Source organism: Monodon monoceros, unplaced genomic scaffold, assembly GCF_005190385.1.
Source record: "Monodon monoceros isolate NGI ecotype Baffin Bay Population unplaced genomic scaffold, NGI_Narwhal_1 Super_Scaffold_3, whole genome shotgun sequence".
In the NCBI taxonomy this organism is placed as follows: domain Eukaryota; kingdom Metazoa; phylum Chordata; class Mammalia; order Artiodactyla; family Monodontidae; genus Monodon; species Monodon monoceros.
This window is the reverse complement of record NW_021703780.1, coordinates 33,018,312-33,037,512: the sequence shown is the minus strand read 5'-3', so window position 1 is coordinate 33,037,512 and position 19,201 is coordinate 33,018,312. Positions and strand designations below refer to the sequence as shown.

General features: G+C 53.9%; 1 protein-coding gene across 1 annotated transcript in view; it reads right to left on the bottom strand.

Moving 5' to 3' along the window:
• Positions 1-19,201, bottom strand: part of CUNH6orf132 (chromosome unknown C6orf132 homolog) — a 25,805-nt gene that overhangs the window by 2,383 nt on the left and 4,221 nt on the right. Inside the window, exons 2-4 of the mRNA XM_029241572.1 lie at positions 13,246-13,352; positions 3,727-3,802; positions 1-1,635 (exon numbers count right to left, since the gene is read on the bottom strand). The exon at positions 1-1,635 is cut by the window's left edge and continues 1,453 nt beyond it. Of these exons, the coding sequence (XP_029097405.1) occupies positions 1-1,635; positions 3,727-3,802; positions 13,246-13,352 (1,818 nt within the window). The remainder of the gene's footprint in view (positions 1,636-3,726; positions 3,803-13,245; positions 13,353-19,201) is intronic.

Sequence of the window (19,201 nt, the reverse complement as noted above, 5' to 3'; positions counted from 1 at the left end):
CCTTGGGTGGTGTGGCTGGTCCAGGTGTGGCTGGCTCAGGTGTGGCCCTGGGTGGTGTGGCTGGTCCAGGTGTAGCTGGCTCAGGTGTGGCCCCGGGTGGTATGGCTGGTCCAGGCGTGGCCTTGGACTGGAGTGGTGTGGTTGGCAGAGGGGTGGTGGATAGAGGTGGCAGATTCTTGGCCGCGGGCTTGGAGAATTTGCCATTATCAGCCCTGTTTTCAAAGATTCTTACCCCTTTTAGCTGAGGTTTGGGAGGCAGAGACCCTCTGCTGGGCTTGGCTTCCTTCTCTGCTGACGAGGAAAGCTGGGCCTCCAACTTATTCCGGATCTGCCGGATGCTAGGAGTTGGCGAGTCTTGGGGGATGTAGTCCAAAGGAGGGAGGGTCAGGCTGGTGGCAGCCTTCCTCTCTGGCTGGCTGCAAGGACTCTCCTCAGGAACACTTGGGGGCGCCTCCTTCTCTGGCAGGCTGGGGCCCTTCTGGCTCTCCTTTCCCTGAGAGGATGCAGTTGGGCCTGGTCTGTGACTGGCAAACCGGTCCTGTCTCCTGGAGCCACAGAGATAGGCTGACAGCTCGTTCCGCAGCTTTGCCATCTGGCTGGGATCCCACCAGTCCACGGACTCTGAAGAGGCTGTGTCCTCTGGGCTGGGGGGGTCAAGTTTGGGTTTGGGAGCAGGAGAGCTGGACTTGGGTCTTTTCGTAACCCCAGCCGGGGGAGGGGCTGCCTTCTCAGCAGATGGCAAAGGAGGGGCAGCTGGGGGCAGGGGGGGGGCCGGGGGAGGGGGTGGGAGTGGAGGAGGGGGCAGGGGAGAGGCTGCAGGTGGAGTCTCGGCTTGTTCACTTGTCCAGGCCTGGGACTGGCCCGGCCTCGGACTGGCTGGTGCCGTAGCCCTGGGCTCCTCAGGATGGTCTGGTTCAGTGGCCCTGTCGGGGTAGACCTGGGACGTGGGGCGGATGTGAAAGCTGGGAGGCAGTGGGAGTCGACTGGGGGCCTTCTTGGTGGCCTCTCTTTCCTCAGGAAGAGCCCCTTGTGCTTCCTGAGAGGAGATGGATGAAGTCCTGACTGGGGTTGGGGGAGGCACCTTGAGCGAGCTGGGGAAGGTGAGGTGGGTCTCCGGTCCCAGGAGGCTCCCCTTGGGCTCAGCAGGGCTCCCGGAGGGGCTGCCTCTGGGGACCTCTGGCTGCCTGTCACTCAGCGCTACCTCTGATTTCCACTTGGTGACACCCGCAGCGGGGAAGGGGTGAGTCCCCGGTGTACGAGGAGACACTGGAGCTGGGGGAGCCGGGGCTGGCAAAAGGGGTAGGGGGGGCGCAGGGGGAATGAAGTCCGGAGGGGTGGGTGTGGATGGGGAGGGAAGGCAGGGTGCGGTGGATAGGGCCCCCATTACTGGGGGCAGAGGTGGAGCCATGCTGGGCGGGGACGGGGGTTCCAGCAGCAGCGGGGGAGGCGGGGGAGCCGTGGAAGGTGGAGGTGGTGGTGAGGGCTCCTCTTGAGGCTGCGGAGCGTCTGAGGGTGGTGGCGGGGCTGGGCCCGGGGGTGGCGGGGGGATGAGCAAGTCTTGGCCATACTGCCCAGGCCTCAGGTCCCCCACAGAGCTGTATAATCGGAGGTTGCCATTGATAAGCTTGCTGGTGCCTGCAAGGAGGGAGAGGCAGAGATGAGAAGGGCGAGAAGGCAGCCGGGCTTGCCCATCTCCAAGTGCCCAGGGCAGGGCGGGGTGGGCTCCTGAGGGAGTAGCTGGCCGGTGTCATGTCTTTCCTTTTGAACAGCACGTGAGGAGCAGCCATGCCTCGAGTCTCCTGAGCTCTCCTGGGAGTGACCCTCTTCTTTCTGGGGAGGGGCCCCTGCCTGTCCCTGGCACAGCCTCTGGAGCCTGTGCTAAATCTTCTCCATAGGCTCCCGAGGCTCACCCTTCTCTGCCCCCACTCACAGTCCTGTATATAATCCCTTTACTAAACTCTCTTCAGTTAGGCCCTTCAAGGGCACCAAGTGTTTCTTACAGGTGCCTTGGCTGGTACAAAGCCAGAAAGGCCAGGGTTCAAATCCTGGCTCTTCCACTTACTAAATGTGTAACCTGAGACACACTCATTAACCTTGCTGAGCCTCAGTTTCATCATCTGAAAAATGGGAACAATGTCAGCACTTACCTCATAAAGCTGTTGTGAGGATTAAGCAAGAGAATTCATGTAAATGCATGGCAAGAGCTTATCAGGTGCTAGGCCCATAGTAGGTGCTTAACAAATGGTAATTGCTTTGACTACTACCACCTGTGCTTACCTTTTCATTCAGCCGTAAGACAGACAGGGAAGGTGGCAGAGATAGGAAGTCATGGATGGGGGTGGGGGCCTGGAGACCTCAGTAAGGAAGTCTGGGTGAAAGTTTGGGAGGGAGAAATTTGCATGAGCACCTCCTGCTTTCTAAAGATCCTGAATCTACCAAGAACCCAGCTTTCCACCTCACAGAGAACTTCTGGAACAGATTCTGGACTGCAGGATGGATGGGGGTCTGTGGAAATGAGGTGACCTGGACGATCGAGGCACCAGAGAGATGCTGAGCCCCCCTGGCCCCAGCGGCTCACATCCCTCCCTTCTTGGCCCCAGCCCCTGCCCCCTCCCTATTGTCTGCAGGCCACCAGGATGCCCTGATTACTTCTCTCTGAGGGGTACCTGTCCTTCACCTCTCCTCCTCTCAATTTCTAGGGCAGAGAGAAACAAACCTGGGAATGTGCAGCTCTGAAGGGCTCCTCCCAGCTGTCTGACTTCAAAACAAAAGCCAGACAGAGAGTAGGGAGGGGGAAAACCAACACCCATTGAGCACCCATTGAGCACATTGAGTAAAAGACAAACCAAAAAATAGTCAAAATACTGGCTCTCGTGGAGCTTGTGTTTTAATGGGGCAATGGGACAGGCAATAAACATAATATATTAGTAAATTACTACCACATTAGGTGATGAGTAATATGGGGGAAACCCAGGAGGGGTGGTAGGGGTGCAATGTGACTAGGGTGGTCAGGGAAGACCTGGCTGAGAAGGTGACACTGGAGCAAAGAGGAAAAGAGGGAAAGAGGGAGGCGAGAGCTGTGCACACGTGCAGGCGAAGAACTGTCAGGGCAGTGGGAACTGCAGCGCAAAGACCTGAGGGTGGAAATGTGCCTGGATATTGAAGGAGCAGCAAGGAGACCGGGATGGCGGAGCAGCATGAGACGGGAAAGCCAGCAGGAGATGAGGCCAGGTAGGGCCAGATTCTGGCGGTCCTGGCAAGAACCCTTCCACTGGGTGACAAGGGAAGTCACTGGAGGGTTTTGAGCAGGGTATGACAAGAAGTGACTTGCATCCCATCCAGTACTTAGTTTACTCTTCCAGAACTGGAATTGTCTTGCCCGTGGCTCATTGGAAGATACGGAGGTGCAAGGGGTTAAGTGATTTGCCCCAGGGAGCGAAGCTAGTATGCAGGGGAGCTGGGACTCGAAGCCAGGTCTGCCTGACTCCGGGGTTCTCTCTACCACTCACGCTGAACTTGTTCCTGCTCTGGCCTCGGCCCTCACCATCCTTCCCCCACTGGGCCTTAGCCAACCGTGGCTCTCCTCATCTCCCACCCACAACAGCCAGCAGCCAAGAGGCCCGGGGACTCCAGCTTTCTCACCAGCTGGGGAGGGGGGACCAGATGCTTGCGCTTAAGGAGGAAAAAAAGAAAGATGGACAAGCCCCAAGCTTAGGGTCCTCTTACCTGTCATTTGTTGGTCTGCAAAGTTGTCTGGGACAGAGGGGGTGGGCACAGCCAGTCCATGGTTCTCCTGGGCATCCTGAAAGAGAGCAGAACAGTTAGGGGACAGGGAAAGACATATGGTTCTTAAATCGCTACTCGTGAGGCCATTTTATTGCTGGAAAATCCACAGTGATGGTTGCACAACCTTGTGAGTATACTAAAATATAAAAGGGCTCATTTAAAAGGGTGAATTTTATGATATAGTCGAGTCTTGTTATTCGCGGTAGTTAGGGTCTATAAAGTTGCCGCGAACACTCAATTAGCAAAAACTGGATCAAAATGCCCGAGGGAAATGCCCGAGGGTTAGGTTCCTGTAAACCTTAGTCAAGGCACCTTCATCAGCTGATCAATACATAACTTTGTTTTATGCATGTTTCTGTTTAAAGAGACCTTATTTAATATCTATTGTTGACTCACTGACACTGAACCCATGGCCAACAGCACCATAACCCACACCTTCGGAGCTTACCTAACGCACGTATTTTCTCTGTTAAGGCACCTCACCTAGCCTCCTCGCATGTAGGGATGTCAGACGGCACATCAGCCCTATGCTTGGGGACCATTTTAAATAGCAAAATCACCAACAAAAAGCAAAGAAATATGAAAGAACATGGCACTAAATAGAAAAGGATGCTTATTTACCGCATGAGGGCTGAAACAAGAAAGCAAAGTGTCTTGTTCGACCTCGGCAGGGCCCGTGGGCATCAGGTGGCTCAAATTTTTCACTACTCTGCGTATGTCCAGAGCATCTCGAGTACTGATGTGGGGGGTTACAAATAAATTTTAGCAAGTAGGCGAATTTGCAGATACAGAATCCGCAAATAATGAGAATCAACTGTATATAAATTGTATCTCAGTTAGAACAGAACAAACAAAAAGATTCTGCGTGACTCCCCAGGGATGGCCACAAGATAAAAAGCCAAACCCCTCAGGCCTGGCCTCCTGTTCACGCTTAGCTTTCATTAGGTATTTACAGAAAAGTACCTAAGTAAAAAGTGGTGAACTGGAGCTGTGGAAGGTGGAGACCATAATGTGTTTATACAGCTGTCGGTTTGTACATACTATTTTACATTCTTTTTTTTTTTCCCCAAACACACATTTCCATATGTCAACAACGTCCACACACCTGTCCTTTGGAGGAGCTGTGGAGCATTTTATGGTCACTTTCAAGGTCCTCAACACCCTGGCCTCATCCTTCCCAGCCAACGTTTATTTCCACTCACCTGTTACAGCCATCCTGCATTCTAGCTGGACCAACTCCCTCCCCAGGATCCTTCCAACCCACACATCTGGTTCACGTTCATCCCTGACGCTGGGTGTTGGTCAGGCTGTGCTCCTCTTCCCACCCTCCATTTCTAACAATACCACCCACTGCTCTGTGCTCTAAACATATGATCGCCGTCACACCACTCTGTGAAGAAGCTATCCCCATTTGTCAGAGACCGCGGAGGCTCAGAAATGCTTGGTAAGTTATCTATAGTCATATGACCAGTGCTGTCAAACCCAGGTCTGTGGAGCTCCCACCCCTGGGTATTTTGCTTCTTTAAAGTCTAAGTCTCTCATCCTGCAAGGATTAGCTGAGCCCCTCTAGAAAGATGGTAGCAGGGAAGGGGAAGCTCTGAAGCCAGACTGTCTGGATTTGAATTCCGGCTCTGCCACCTACTAGCTGTATGACTGTGCCAGTGACGTAAACTCTCAGGTTCCCTGACTATGCAACTGTGATGAAAATAGAATTTACCTATTCTAGGGAAGCTGTGAGGATTAAGTGATGCAATACACAAAAAGCACTTAGCTCCTGGCATGTAGTGAAAGCCCAATAAATGTTAGCTCTTGTTGTTATTCCTAAGGAGCCATCCCTTGTCTGCACCAGCCCACACTGACCTACCCTGTTCAGAGCAGCCCACAGCCAAGCCCCATAGGGAGGACTTCTGTTTGCTCTCTAGATATTACCCCAGTTCCTCCAATAAGATGTGGTTGCTCCTTGGAGCCCAGGGACATGTTTTACACGAATCCCCCAAAGCGGGACACATAGTAAGCCAAGTTGTTACTCGCTGATGGGCTGATGGTGCCAACTCTCTAGACTTAATGGTTTAATATATAAGAAGGGGGATTCAAGGTAGATGTTTCAGAAATATCCACAAGACCCTGGGTTACCAAGGGCAATCTCAGAATTACTCTCTGGCCATTTGAGGGCAACAAACAACCCATCTTCTTGTTCTTAAAGAATTTTGGGGACTTCCCTGGTGTCGCAGTGGTTAAGAATCCACCTGCCAATGCAGGGGACACGGGTTCGAGCCCTGGCCCGGGAAGATCCCACATGCCGCAGAGCAACTAAGCCCGTGCGCCACAACTACTGAGCCTGAGCTCTAGAGCCCACAGGCCAAAACTACTGAGCCCGCACACCATAACTACTGAAGCCACGGCCACTCCCGGCACTGCTGCCACAGAGCAGCCCTTGCTCAGTGCCTGGGGTAGAGTCCAGCCCTGGCCCTGCCAGATGGGGCATTCCCCATGGAACTGGGCCTCAGGCCTTCTGTGTCCCCACACCCAGACAACACCCAGAAGCTAAGATCACTGGTCACCTCACAGAGGGGTGCAAACCAGCTCCCCAGCTCAGTCAAGCAGCCCTTTAAAATCCCTCACAGCCTCATATATTGAAAAGTCACCCAGCAATGATTAGCTGGCAGGGAGGCTGGGGGCAGAAGTGCCGTTCCAAGAATATTTATATATATTTTCTTCCTTATACTTGTCTCTATGTTCAGTTCTTAACAATGAATTTCTGTTTCCTTCATAATTTAAAAAAGCACACAGTACGTAGTTTTTTGGTTTTTTTTTAATTCTTGTAATCAAGAAGAAAGAGCATGGATTTTATAGGCAGGCAGACCAAATTGGCAATTTTTTTTTTTTTTTTTTTTTTACCACACCGCATGGCACGTGGGATCTTAGTTCCCACACCGGGGATCAAACCTGCACTGGAAATGTACAGTTTTAACCACTGGACAGCCAGGGAAGTCCCCAGATGGTCAATCTTAATTTAACTCCATCATCTCAAAGACAGAATCGGACACAAGGTCAGTGGTCAGGAAGTGTGCCCCCCTCTCGCCTTTTGAGGCTCAGTTTTCTCATCTGTAAGATGGGGTTGATCCCACCTCCCTTAGGTTTGTTGTGATACCCCACACCTAAATAGATCCTGCAGAGAAGCACTCAAGGAAGGACATTTCCCCGGGCTCCTGGCCCTCAGGCCCTAACAAAGCTCAGTAGGTGAGCAGTGGCCTGAGTCCATGGACACTCTGCCTGGGCACAGCTCCCGGGACGTGTCTGCCCAGCTGGACCTGAAGAGATACATGGGTGCTTCCCCGTAGTCAGGGTCAGGTAGCCGGGAACCTCCTACTGCCCTTTCAACCACAGACATTTCAGAGTTGAAGAGAAGGAGGAAGGAAAGAGGAAGGGAGGAAAGCATTCACTATTCAGGATGAGGTTGTCTCCCCCTTAATGTTACAGGGGGTCAGAGCCCATTGCTAGCCCCCTGCTGCACCACCAAGGGCTCAGGGGACAGCCTTACCCCACCGATGGGCCCAGCCCTGCCCCCCTTGGCCTCCCTGGACTGGGACACACACATGCTCATGCCTGGGATTCTTCAGAACCCAGGCAACCCCCAAGGGTGGGTCACCAGGAGCTTGGCCAATGGGCCACACACGGTTGCCTTGGACACAGGCCAGCTGGGTGCCTTACTGACACATTGTGGAATGCAAACTTCCTCACCAGATTCCTCCAGTAGCCTGGCTGGGGCACCTCAGGGTGAGGTGTGGAGCTGCAGGGGGTGAGGGAGATGACCCTGAGTCAGAGTCAGAGCCAGGCACGGCTGGGGACACTGCTGTAGGCTGGGGGAGCAGGGGGACAGGCCCCCAGAGTGAGAGCCACAGGAAACCCCTCCAGGCACCCAGTGTCCCCAGCGGGGTGAAGCCCAGCCGGTTAGTTGTTTCCTGGCTTTGCGGGGCAGCGTGAGGGTACAGAGTGTGACCCCCACACAGCAGCTTCTCTGAAGCTGGGAACCAGTGAGCATTAAAAAAGAAGAGCTCCAGGGCTTCCCTGGTGGCGCAGTGGTTGAGAGGCCGCCTGCCGATGCAGGGGACACAGGTTCGCGCCCTGGTCCGGGAAGATCCCACATGCCGCGGAGCGGCTGGGCCCGTGAGCCATGGCCGCTGAGCCTGCGCGTCCGGAGCCTGTGCTCCGCAACGGGAGAGGGCACAACAGTAAGAGGCCTGCATACCGCAAAAAAAAAAACAACAAAAAGCCCCATTACTTCCCCGCCCTGCCCTCCACCCTCTGCCACAGCTCATACCCCCTTCCTGGGGAACAGAGAATTCCACCAACAAGGCCATCTTCCTCTGGACCAGCCTGCCATCCCAGAATTGCTCTTAGACCTCGTTTCAGGGTCCTGCCCTGGACTCTGAGCTACAGAGGGCCCTGCTCTGGTTCCCTTTAGGGCAAGGAGTCCATGGGATCAAAGGGACATGCCCTAAGAGCCCACAACACCCCGTTCTTGACCCTGCTCCAGGCACCAAGGTCCCTAGAATCCCCCATTTAAATGGCCCTGAGCCCATTTCTAGAGCTTCTTTCCCAGTCAGTCCTGAGGGCAGCCCAAGCTGGGGGTGCACATCCCTGAGCCCAAGGGGTGGCCATGTGTGGATAAGGATAAGGGTGTGGGTGGAGCTTTGGAGGTTCAGGCTGAGACCTCCACCATGGAGGAGGAGCCAGGTGGGCAGAGGTGGGGGTGGCTACGGTGGGGAGAGGGTGCTCCATCCATACACTGGCTGCAAGCTTCTGACACCCACCCCCCAGGAACGCATGGAGCTTCCCCCACCTGAGAGCCCTCCCAGCTAACGTCAGCCACGCGAATCACTCGAAAGCCAATAAGGACTGCCCTTCCCAGCTCACCCTAAGGAGCTCAAACCCCAACCCCAAAGGGAGCCTGGGCCTTGAGTTCAGAGATGAGCTCCCACGGCGGGGGATGGGGTGGAAAAGTGGGAAGGAGAAATCCGGCTGACTTGGGCTGCATCTTTGCGTTTCAAGGAGGGCAGGGTCCAGACAGTCAGGCTTCCTGCCCGGAACCCAGGCTGACACCTCCCCAGGCACTGCCAGGCCTGCCTGACTCAGAGGGTGGGGTGACCCAGGGAGCTCTCACCGCCTGCAGCAGCCCAGGGGACCTGTCCAGCCAGTTTCCCCATATTTGCCACGTTGGCATTTAATTTTTAATTCCTCATATGCATCGCCCTGGAGATGGCTGGGCTCAGACTAGGGTAGGGCAAGAGGCAGCCCCAGAGAAAAGTATGACCTTCCTTCCACCAGTTGTTCCACCAGATCAGCTCTCAAAAGCTAGGGACAGGCTCTGGCTTGAGCTCTGGGCCGGGCTCCCCCTTGGAGGTAGAAGGAAGTGGGGAGAAAGGATCCTTCCCCGACTCAGCCCAGGCCCACGTGGTGGAGACAGGACTGGATTGAGAGGAGGAGACCTGGGCTTGGGTCCTGTCTCCACCTCCTTTGATCTGTGTGGCCTGGGCAGGACCGTCCCCTCCCTGGGCCTCAGTTTTCTCATCCTGATGAACACTAAGGTCCGCCCCTACCCCAGCTCTGAAGTTTGCAATTCTAATCCAGTTCCTCAGAGCTTGCAGAGCAGGAAGTGGGGTGGCCCTGGTGACTGAAGCATGTCCTTTTCAGAGGGCCTGGAGTCTCTGGGGGGCTCCAGGGAGCTGACCCCACCTCCTGCCCCTCTGTTAGCAAGTTATTTTAACACAGAAAATCACAGCTGAGGAGACCCTAGTGGACCATCCAGTATAACCCCCGCTGGTGGGTGAGGAGCCAGCGGCCCTGGGAGAGGAAGGGCCTGGCCCTCAGCCACCCTGCAGCCCAGTGGCAGAGCGGGCACTGGTGCCAGTTACCTGAGGATCAATGCAGATCCCATCCCACTCACTGAGGGATCCCAAGGTCCTCTTCATGATTGGCCTCCGGCTGCTGGCTGCCTGAAAAAGTATTTCTTTGTTCTCTGCACTTTCACCTCAAACAGGGCAAGGAAGCTCCAGGAAGGGGCCAGTAGCACCTGCTGTGGCCCTTCTCCGCCTCATCTTGCCCTCCCCTCTCGCACCAGTCCCTCTGCGGGCTCCTGAGAGGTACTGACAGCGACAGTGCTCCCAGAAGATGGTCCGACCCGGACGGCGCTCAAGGAAGAACATGGGCCTGTCATGGGCATCGCCGCCTTGAGCCTCCCCTGCCCCAGGGTGGCCTGGCCTGGGAGGTGCCCCCTGAGTGTGGGAAGGGAGGAGAGGGAGGGGCAAGGCCCAGCTGCTTAGGACAGTGTCAGGCAGGGCTTGGCCTCGACCCAGCTCCCCACCCCTGCCCCAACTCGGTGGGGCTGGGGGCCAGGGTGTGCGCACGTGTGTCTACGTGTGAACCCACAGTTCTGTCCTCCTGCCTCTCATTCTCCCGGCCTCCTGCCCCAGCTAGAAAAAAGCAGAGGATCCAGCCCAGAGCCTAAGGGAGAGGAGTCGGACTCCCCTCAACCCAGGAGCCGGTGATGAAGGATATTGGGGCTGCTTTGTATCTTACGACCTGAGTCAGGAGTAAAACATGTCCCCGGGATACGGGCCACCATGCCCAGGGTTCCTAATCTTAAGATGCATCATAGGTGGGCTTCCAGGGGCCTGAGATCCCTCTGTTGGGGTTGTAAGCGAAATTACGTGCATGTGGCTCACAGCCTCATCATGCACGTGGCTCACAGCCTCATCATGCACGTGGCTCACAGCCTCATCATGCACGTGGCTCACAGCCTCATCATGCACGTGGCTCACAGCCTCATCATGTCTCATAGGGGTCTATGACCCCACAGAGGCAAAAGCCCTGGTGCCCAGAAAGCCCTGGCTGCCAGGCAGGGGTTCAGAGAGGCAGACACGGGAGATGCAGGCGGTGCTGCGGGCTGGTGCTGGGAGGGAAGAAGAAAAGCTTCTAGGCCGTGGGTGGAGGGGAAGATAGGACGGCCTGAATAGAACTCGGAGCCTGGAGCCTGGCTACAAATCCCAGCTCTGCCACTTATGAGCTGCCTGTCCTTAAGCAAGTTACTGCCCCATCCTGTGCTTCAGTTTCTCTACCTGTAAAATGGGGATTCACAGCAGCATCTTCCCAAGAGGGTGGCTCCAATGACTCTGTTAACACATGCGAGGCACTTGGGATGGTGCCTGACGGACAGTAAGTGTCCCCCACGTGTCAGCCACGATCTCAGGGCCCTGCCACTGGCTAGGACCACACAAGCCACCCAGCCGGCACCGACGGCATGGAATGACCTTCCCTTTCTGGGTTCAGTTCCTGCCAATGTAAAGTGAGGCTGGTGTGGACCCGACGAGGCCCCTTTCAGTTGTGGGTTCACAGTGTATTCATTCCCTCGCCTTCACCAGTGAGGGGCCGTGAGTTTGGTGGCGAGAAGCCCCATCTCCTGGGACTGGGTCTGAGGCTTGCCCGGAAGGACTGCTCCCAAGCCAGTACCAGCCAGCAGTCCCTAACCCTGTGCAGCACCCCCAGTCATGCTCGGCTTGGCCCAGACCAGATCCAAACCAGAGGACCCAAGCCAGAAAGGAGGAGAGCAGAAAGGCAGGGACCTGCACTGATCACTGAAGGGGCCCAAAGTGGGTGGGTGGGTGGGAGCAGGGATACAGGATGCCGGCCCATCAGAAGAAACTCAGCTGCGCTGCATTAACCCTTTACTTGCTGGTGCAGATCTGAGGGAGGAGCCAGGACAGCAGGAGCCACTCAAGGGGAAACAGCCATTTATTTAAATATTTTAACAACCAGAACAGGCGCTGGTGCGTCAGCCCTGGGCGCCCACCACTGTAATTCTGAGTATGTGTGCTGGGAGTAGGTGAAGGGGGAGAATCGAATTCACTTCCAGCGATGGAAAATCTCAAAATTATTTCATCTGCATGTATGGGTGCGATAACCCTGTAACAGTTTTATGCATCTCTGGAAACAAAGTTAGGGGTGGACTCATTTGCTTTATACCTTTTTGGTGGTGGTGGTGCACTCTCTCTGTTCGTCTGTGATGTCCGTGAATTGCTTTTGTAAGCAGAAAATAAATTCCTTAAAGTTGTATTCCCAGAGGTCTGTGCGCTCAGCCCTCCACATACAGGCCTTGGCGTCGCAGCAAGGAGACTGTAAGTCTCAGTCCCTCTCACAAAGAATCTCGCGGTCTGGTTGGTGAGCTTGGACAACCCAGAAAAAATCGGTGATGGTGCAAGGGAGATGGTTGTGCTGGACAGAACTTGTGGGTGCCCCAGACTGAGGCATGGGGTGCCATGAGGTCTAACAGGCCCCTGAGAACTCAGGCCAGGATTAGGTGCCTTGTCAGTTGAGGTATGGGATGCTGTGACCCCAGTGACTGTATTGTCTCAACCGGGACCCAGGTCTCACAGACAGTAGTGAACCTGGAATTTATGAGGCTGACAGTTTAGGCTCTAAATCTGGGCTGTCGCATACGGTAGCCACTGGCCACAAGTGGCTATTGAGCCCTTGAAATGTTGCTAGTCAGAAGTCAGATGTGTGCTCTGAATGTGGCACACCAGATTTTGAAGACTTAGTATGAAAGAAAGAATGTAAACTACCTCAGTAGTATTTTCTACATTGATTAAATGTTGAAATGATCATCTTTGGACTAATTTTACCTATTTCTTTTCCATGTAGCTACTAGAACTTATAAAATTACACATGAGGCTCACATTATACTTCTATTGGATGGCGCTGGTCTAGGCTGTGCCTGAAAACCCAGTCACAGAGCAGTTGTTTTGAGTGTCTTTCCCTTTAGAGAACAAAAGCCCAACCACAGGCTCCAGAAGGGAGTTTTTGGTTTCTGGCAGTTTCAGATCCACAAACAAATCGGTCCCAAATGCCCTTCTCCCAAGGGTCACTGCTATTTGACCTTTGAGACAGTTCAGGTGCCACCTCTTCCAGGAAGCTTTCCTTGATCACCACCCTGTAGCTGGATTGGCCACTCCTGCTCTGGCCTATATTCTAATAGTCTGTTTACTGATTCATCCCCTGCACTGGGCAGGAAGTTCCTTGAGCAATGCTGGCTCAATCATCTCTGAATCCCAGAATCCAATGCAGGGCGTGGCACAGAGCAGTCAGCCATCGGTGATTGTGGAATATGAATCCTGCTGAGCTGGAAGTACCCACTGCTGCATTGCCTCTGCATGCAACTTCCCCATAACCTCTCCTTAGGTTTCGACTCGGAGGAGCTGACACCCCTAATCCCAGCCTTTCTGCCATGAGCCATGCCTCCTCCCAGTAGCCACCCTGGGTTGGCATCAGGACGGAAGGGGATGGACAGAGGGTGAGGCTGATGACCACTCGGGCCAGGGCAGGTGGGGCTCCCTCCTCTATGGCAGCCAAGGTGGCCCATCCACAGCAGACCCACAGACCTCAGGGCAGAACAGTACTCACCAGTGGAAGAAAGGTCAGCAGGGGCCGGACTCTTGGCCGAGCTTTCAGTGTGGCGGTTCCCGACTCACTCACTGTGTCAACTCGGTTGTCTCCAAAATAGATCCCATCTAGAGGAGACAAGTGAGGGGAGACCATGAGCTGGAGATCAAAGGCACAGGGGCCAATGGAGTTTAATCAGGAAAACTGAGTTTAATCAGGCCCCGCAGTGGCCCCTGCTGGACCCAGCCCAGCACCTCTTACATAACAAGATCCTACGGGTGGGGCGTGTGCTTTTGGGACCAAGTGAAGCAGGATTGGGAGGGACTCCAGGGGCGGTTTCTTGGGGTCTCCTGAAGCTTTCAGCCACCAGCAGTCCTCTCTCCTCATCCACCCCATACAGGTCCTGAGCCTTCACTCCCACAACAAGTCCCTCCTTTTGGGGCCCTGAGAGCTTGATCAAGGCCCCAGCTAAAGCTTATCTCTGAGAGAGGGAGGAAAACAAGCTGGCTTTTCGCTTGAGTGTTTGAATTTCTAATCTGGAACAAGCAGAGCAGATTAGGCCACCCAGTGGCCCAGCACCCACCTTCTGGACTCCTCTAACCCAAGATTTCTTTAGCTCCCAAACCATCAATGGTTGGAGGCATGGCTCCATCTGATGCGCCCTTGAGGACAGAGCAGAAATAGGACAGTAGGGTCCACCTGACTTAGTACAAATCCCAGCTCTGCCACTGACTCACCATGTGGCTTAACCTCTCTGGGCCTCAGTTTTCCCATCTGTACAACGGGAACAATGACAGTGCCAGCAAATGTGGTCCCGTCCTCTGTAGGAAGACAATACAGGACCTTTCTCTTCCTCTAGTTGCTGGACCTGTGCTCTGGGCTGTTTCTACAATAGTGGGAACTATTGTAGAACATTTTCTCAACCAATCTCCCTCATAACTCTTAAGACACATTGATGAGAATTTCACACACTGTCACCTCTGAGAGGCAGGGGTCACTGTGGACCTCCTACTACATGGGCCATGAGCAAGGAGGGCTTTCTCCATTTACTGGGGCCAAGGGACTTTCTCTTCCTCTATAGCAAGGGACTTTCCTTTTCCTCTATAGCAAAGGACTCTATAGCAAGGGACTTTCCCCAGAGGGGAAAGAGGAGAAAGGTCAAAATTCCAACTAACCAGAATCCTACTAACTGGAACATTGGATGAATGGTGGTTACTTTGCCTCTTGCACATGACTTTAGGAGAAAAGTGCAAGAGTTTAAAGATTCCCACATAGAGGGCCTTGACTGTGACATGGAGGCTCTGGGGAGCACCCCAGAAATGGGACACAGAGTCCTTTATGTGATGCCCTACGTGGTGGAGAGTCGGCTGGCACATTCCAGATTCTCTACCTCTCAAAGGGGCCAAAATGGCGAGTTTTCCCCATGTCTCCAGAAATTCTAGTTCCCAGCGCTGCCCCGTCCCGTCCCGTACACTCTGGGCAAACATGATTCCCCAGTGGTGGCTGCCAGGCTCCATGCCTAAGGCTGGAGACCAAGATGCCAGAGGGTGGGTGGGGAGGGAGAGGGGGGTTGTAAGAGTGCAGATTTGGCACAATCAGAAACAAGAAAAGTAGAAATAACAGGACACCCCCAACAGCTACCACTAAAACCCACCCAATTCTCACTGGCTTCTAAGCGTCTTGTGTTGACAACAGGATTTCCTGGGACATTCTCTAGATAGTGCTGTTTTGATCACCAAGACGTTATATTGGGGGTGGGGTGGGGACTAACACAGGCACGCTTCCAAGCAGACCTCTCTCATTATTTTATTTAATCTCTGCACCAGTGTTGGGGTCCAGGGAGCATCCTTTCTGCAGCTGAGTTACCACAATATGAATAGTTCCTCTTATTGTGTGCCTAGGAGTTTTAGAAGCAAGCAATCTGGCAGGTTGATCACTATAATAGCAGTAATAATATAAGACTAGGTAGAATTTATTGAACACTTGTAATGGGCCAGGCACCCTTCTAAGCATCTTATACCTTATTAATTCATCTAATTCTCAAAACATCCCCTTGCAATTGGTATGATCACCATCCCTGTTTTACAGATGAGAAAACTGAGGCACAGAGAGAGATCTAATAACTTGCCCAAAGCCTCAGAGTAAGTGGTGAAGCTGGGGTCTCTGCTCCAGGGCTGACCTCTGAACCACTATACTGTACACACTGCTCCAAAGTGGGGAATCCTGATCCCGCCATTTATAGGATGTGGATGGGAGGATGGGGGTGTGAGGGCCAGGGGTGCTATTGGAGGGTATGGGAGGCTTGGCTGTAGCCAAGAGGCAGTGCTGGGGAGGGGTGGGAGGTGAAGCAGCTTGCCCAAGGCCCACACGGGTTAGGGCAGAGCCAGATCTGAGCTGGGGCCATCTGACCCCCACATGCTCCCACTCTACACACCTCACAGATTCCACGACTCAGCCCTGATTCTGAGCCACTGTTGTCTCAGTTGGTTTGTGGTTGTTTTGAGCAGGGGAGCCCTTTCTAAGAATACGATTATTCTCTGGAATACCTATGGAAGGCGAGCAGCTGTGGTAGACAGAAGTGGAAGGCCTGCGTGGCTCCCTCCCAAGGGGGCACCTCTTGGAAATGCAATTTGATTTCCCCATTCTAAGAGGTGTGGCTGGGAGTCGGGGAAGGAAATGTGATGAGAGAAGCAGAGTCAAAGTGGTGTGATGTGAGAAAGACTTGGCTGGCCACTGCCGTGTTTGAAGATGGAAGGGGCCACGAGCCAGGGAGTGCAGGCAGCCTCTAGAAGCTGGAAAAGGTGAGAAAACATTCTTCCCTAGAACCTCCAGAAAATAACACAGTGTTGCTGACACTTTCATTTTAGCCCAGTGAGATCAGTGTCAGACTTCTGACCTACAGAACCGTAAGATAATAAATGTATGTTATTTCAAGAAAAAAAAAAAAGAGGTGTGTCTAGAACCTGACAGACTTTCCCTGGGCCCCTCATACCTGGGCTCAGTTCCCAGTTGGTCAAGGCACACCAGCAGGTGAGTCAAGTGTGGCCACTACCATAAGCGGGGTCCCCCAAGAGTTCAAGGTCAGGGCTGGGGCTTTCTGAGCCTCACGGTCAAGGTCCAAAACTAAACAGAAAGACAATAGAGTCCAACCTTGGGGATTTTCCTGTGGAAGTAAATGAATGCTGCTAGGATCAGTGTCAGGGATACCAGAATGGGCCTTCCTGGGAAGCAGCCCCCTCCTCAATTGAAGAGATTAAAGGAGGGCCTCTTGGGCTTCCACTGCTGCTGCTGGTGGCGCAGTGGTTGAGAGTCTGCCTGCCGATGCAGGGGACACGGGTTCGTGCCCCGGTCCGGGAGGATCCCACATGCCGCATGCCACGGAGTGGCTGGGCCCGTGAGCCATGGCCGCTGAGCCTGCGCTCCGCAACGGGAGAGGCCACAACAGTGAGGGGCCGCATACCTCAAAAAAAAAAAAAAAAAGAAAAAAATAAGGAGGGCCTCTTGAAGAAGGAATGGACAGTGAGGAGATGAAGCCAGAGACAGACAGGAGGCTGGACAACCCTACCCATGGTGGGGAAGTCACTGGGAGGTGGGTGGCCCTTTGCCCTCTTGTCAGGGAGAGCTCTGAGTCTGGATGCTTGGGGCTGCCCTCTTTGCTGATGGGGAGACTGAGGCCCAGAACAGATGGGGCTGGTCCAAGGTCTCAGAGCAGTGGTGGTGGTGCCAGGGCTCAAACGAGGTCCCCAACTTGCAGTGCTGGGCTCCAGGCACAAATAATGGGGTGCCTTACACATGGCGCATGGCTTGCTGCCTCTCCCCGAACAGGCTGACCTGGTTCTCTCAGTGTGGGGCAGGGCGTGTGCGTGTGCGTGTGCATGTGCGTGTGTGTGTGTCTGTGTGTCTGTTAAGTGGAGGGGGGAACAGCCAGCTTTAGGGGAGCTGAGGGCTGGGCACAAGTGGCTGCCTCACTTCCAGCCCTTCCTTTCTCCTTCTCCCCAAAAGAAGGAAACTCTCATTGGGCCTTTGGCATTCGCTTACTTACAAAGGTCAGGGTTGAAAGCCTGATAAAATGCTCTTCTTCCCCCAGCCCAAAAGCTGCCCATGGATCTCCATGGAGGCTGAGCTCTGAGACAGTTATTGAGCTCTTTCCCCAGATCCTAGACAGGTCCAAACTAGAGAGGAAATGAATGATAAAAATGTAACTTTCTGACACCTGATATGCCATATTACGAGCTGGGCACCATTCTAAGTGCTCTTTACATCCCCCTTCACAAACCTGTGCAGGGCTTCCCTGGTGGCGCAGTGATTCGGAGTCCGCCTGCCAATGCAGGGGACACGGGTTCGAGCCCTGGTCCCGGAAGATCCCACATGCCACGGAGCAACTAAGCCCATGAGCCACAACTACTGAGCCTGTGCTCTAGAGCCCACAAGTCACAACCACTGAGCCCATGCGCCGCATCTACTGAAGCCCACGTGCTCTAGAGCCCGTGCTCTGCAACAAGCCACCACAATGAGAAGCCCGCGCACCACAACGAAGACCTAACACAGCCAATAAATAAATAAATAAAATTGTTTTAAAAAAAACCTGCGCGGGAGGTACACTTATTATCCTCATTTGGCAGATGAGGAAACTGAGGCTCAGAGAGGTTAAGTCCCCTGCCCAAGGTCCCACAGCTGGTGAGTAAAAGGGGCCAGGATTCAAGCCCAGGCAACCTGACTCTAGAATCCAATTCCCTCTGGTCACAGCCAGGACAGCAAGGAAATCACACAGGGATTCAGCATCTCTTTCCTTGGTCTCCTGTTCTTCCAGAGTGAGACTGGAAAGTTGGTGAGGTCTAGAGGAGACAAATGCATCTTGGAATCAGATCTGGGGTCACAGCCCAGCTCCTCCATGTAGCACCTCAGGCTGGGTTTCCCCACCCATCAAATGGGGATCATTTTGGGAGAAGCCTCCCAAAATCAAGGGAGACAAAAAGGCTAGCAGAGGTGAGAGGAAGGCTGGGGTAACGGTGTGGGGTCCCAAATTGCCAGGACCCCCCCCCCAAATGGCCCCAGGAGCACTGGCCACAGGTCTCATCAAATTCCAGGTGCTTAAAAGCGGTGGTGTTCTAGCTTGGGAGAGTTTGCTACCTTGACCAGTGTAACCCAGAACCCAAAAACAGACCCTCACCTCCACTCCACTGAAGTGGGTTACCTGATCCTTGGCCACTAGGGGAAGCCCAGCCATTCAGGGACGCAGCAGGGGGCCCCAGGTGAATGTAACCCACAAATGGCTTCCTTGCTAATTAACAGGGCCACGTGACAGGAACCTGAAAAGGTTGGTCTGTCCCAGCAAGCCCCAGCAGGTCTGACCTGGTGTGCCAGAGAGAGGCCTTTGTCCAAGCGCAGAGGGGACTCCAAAGGGGGCACTGGGCTGGGCTAGAGCCACAGAGTGTGGGGGCGGGCACAATGGGAGGAGCCTTGGGGTTGGGGACTGGAGGGGGGAGGAGTGCAGCAAATAGGCCGTCCGCTAGGACATGCTACCCAAAGTATGGCCTGTAGACCTGCCGGACTTCACCTGGGAACTTCTCAAAGTGCATCTGAATCTGACCTTGACAAGGTCCCGGGTGATTGGATGCACTTTAATTTTTCAGCTGCCTTGAGCTGAAATGCCTTTGAGTCATTCAACCTATCTGAGCCTCTGAGTGTTTCCTCAATTGAGAAAACATAGTTTTTAGTACAGTGCCTGTTTCAATAAATAACTGATAATAATAATGATGATGTTATTATTGTTATCAATTTATTGGCTGGGAGAGAAAGGGCACCCTGTAGCCAGTCTGCAGTGGTCAAGGGAGGGCCTGGCTTTCTGAGCTGAACTACAGGAACAAGAGGAGCTTATATAATGGGACAGTAGAGGGTGTGTGTGTGTGCTGAGCTGCAAGCAAACCACAGTGTGTGTGTGTGTGTGTGTGTGTGTGTGTGTGTGTGTGTGTGTGTG